This window comes from Morus notabilis, unplaced genomic scaffold, assembly GCF_000414095.1.
Source record: "Morus notabilis unplaced genomic scaffold, ASM41409v2 Scaffold9980, whole genome shotgun sequence".
Classification (NCBI taxonomy): Eukaryota; Viridiplantae; Streptophyta; class Magnoliopsida; order Rosales; family Moraceae; genus Morus; species Morus notabilis.
Genome location: NW_010361389.1, coordinates 1 through 1,840, shown reverse-complemented (window position 1 = coordinate 1,840; position 1,840 = coordinate 1). Strand labels below are relative to the sequence as shown.

Here is a 1,840-nt window from a genome sequence, read left to right as displayed (position 1 = left end):
AAAAAAAAAAAAAGTCAAAAGCAAAAATACAGGATGCAAAAGAAGCCGTACCACATACAAGGCCAAGCGAGCAACCAGGTTCCGATAGGCTTGTCAAGGCGAGCAAGCCGAGCGTACGGCTGAATATGCTTCGGCAAATACAAGTTTATCCACGACACATCATTCACTTTCACCTCGCCGCCACCGCCGCCATTCTCGTCGTTCTTCACCGGCGTAGAAGACGACGACGATGTCGAAATGTGGCGGACGGAAACGGCGCCAAATTCGACGATCAATTTCCGGCGACCGTAGTAGAATTGCTTAGGCCATAGGAAAACCGGAATAGGAGGAGAAATGTGGAGAGGGCTAGGGTTAGGGTTTGGAGCGTAATGAAAGGAAGAAGAGATTGAGGAGGAAGAGGGATTCAAAAACCTACGGGTTCGGAAGGCACGAGAGAGCAAAAACAACGTCATTTTGAATTGGAATGCATGTTTTTAATGGGTCTGCATAGGAATCTGGCGAACATTTAAAACTTTGGTATTTTATACGAGTTTTCAGAAGCAAGGCATTCCGAACTCATTCAGCTGCTCCCCGGAAGTGGCGATTCCTACAGAACATAAGGAGGTCAATCAAATCAGAAATCAGAAATTATTAAAAAAGGGTAAAATCGATATTCCACGTTCAAAAAAAGACCTCAGGCTATAAAAAATCAATTTTTTAAATTATCAAAGTATATAAGACAAAAATGCAATTACCCATTAATATAGAATACCAAATTAAAATTATTCTTAAAATAAATATGCAAGAAAAAAATGAAGGGTAAAAAGGAAAACTGTTTGGTTTCTGCAACAATTCAAACCCTCCTGACTCAATTATGGACTCATTCATTCCATCGATTTAAATTTTTAATTTTAGATTTTTACAGTTAAAAGCTTTTAGAAAATGTAACATTTAACTTTTTTTGTTACAATTAAAAGTTCTCAAAAAATATCACATATCAGCTTAAATTAAAAACTTAAATCTGTAAAGCGAACAATGTATATATATTTCACATCCCAACTAGAATGGAAGCCATCCTTGGAAGAAATTAATGGGATTCTTACTCCAATTCTTACAGTGTGTTTTGTAGAACGGAAAAAGGATAGGAAAAAGAAAAGAAATTAGATGAAGGATTTTAAAGAAAAAAATAGAATCTTGTGTTGTTTAGTAGATAGGAAATGAGGTAGGAAAGTAGAAATTGATGGGTTCACTAATTTTAAATCTTTCTAACTTTAAAAAGAAAAAATGATGAAAAATTTTGATAAATAAATGAGATATAAAATAATTATTTTAACTTTAATCATTCATCATTTTTTATTAGTATATGGGTACTATTGTAAAATACAATAAATTTAACATTTTCTTTTCACTTTTTTTTCTTCTACCAAACAACATGAGATAAAATCTACATTCCACCATTTTATTTCCTCTACCTAGGTATTTTACTTCTCTTTCTTTCCTCTTTTTCTATAACATATGCCAAAAGTGGACAATCCAGGAAATAGCCCATGGAAACAATAATAATATGAGATAAACAAAATAAAATCTCAAGATAATATGGGCTTATTCGTTTGCACCTAAATTCAAAAAAGTTTAAACTCAAGTTATAACTTTATTCAGATTCATGTTCTTTTGTAAAATTTGAGTTTGAATTTGAGTTTTAACTTGAGTTTAATGTTGAAATCTGAGTTCAAGTTTCATTTTCAATTCAAGTTTTTAAACTCAAACTCAAATTAATAAACAATATTTTTTTATTATTAAAAATGCTATAACTTTTTCATTTTAATTCAGATTGAGATAATTCTTTTTTATACGTTCACAA

General features: G+C 32.0%; 1 protein-coding gene across 1 annotated transcript; it reads right to left on the bottom strand.

Annotated features, from left to right (window-relative positions):
• Window positions 1-51: 51 nt before the first annotated feature.
• Window positions 52-576, bottom strand: LOC112091836 (4-hydroxybenzoate polyprenyltransferase, mitochondrial-like; the record flags this gene model as incomplete). Its single annotated transcript, XM_024166426.1, has 1 exon — window positions 52-576. A coding segment is annotated over exon 1 (401 nt), but the record flags the coding sequence as incomplete, so codon positions are not given.
• Between the last annotated feature and the right edge of the window lie 1,264 nt (window positions 577-1,840).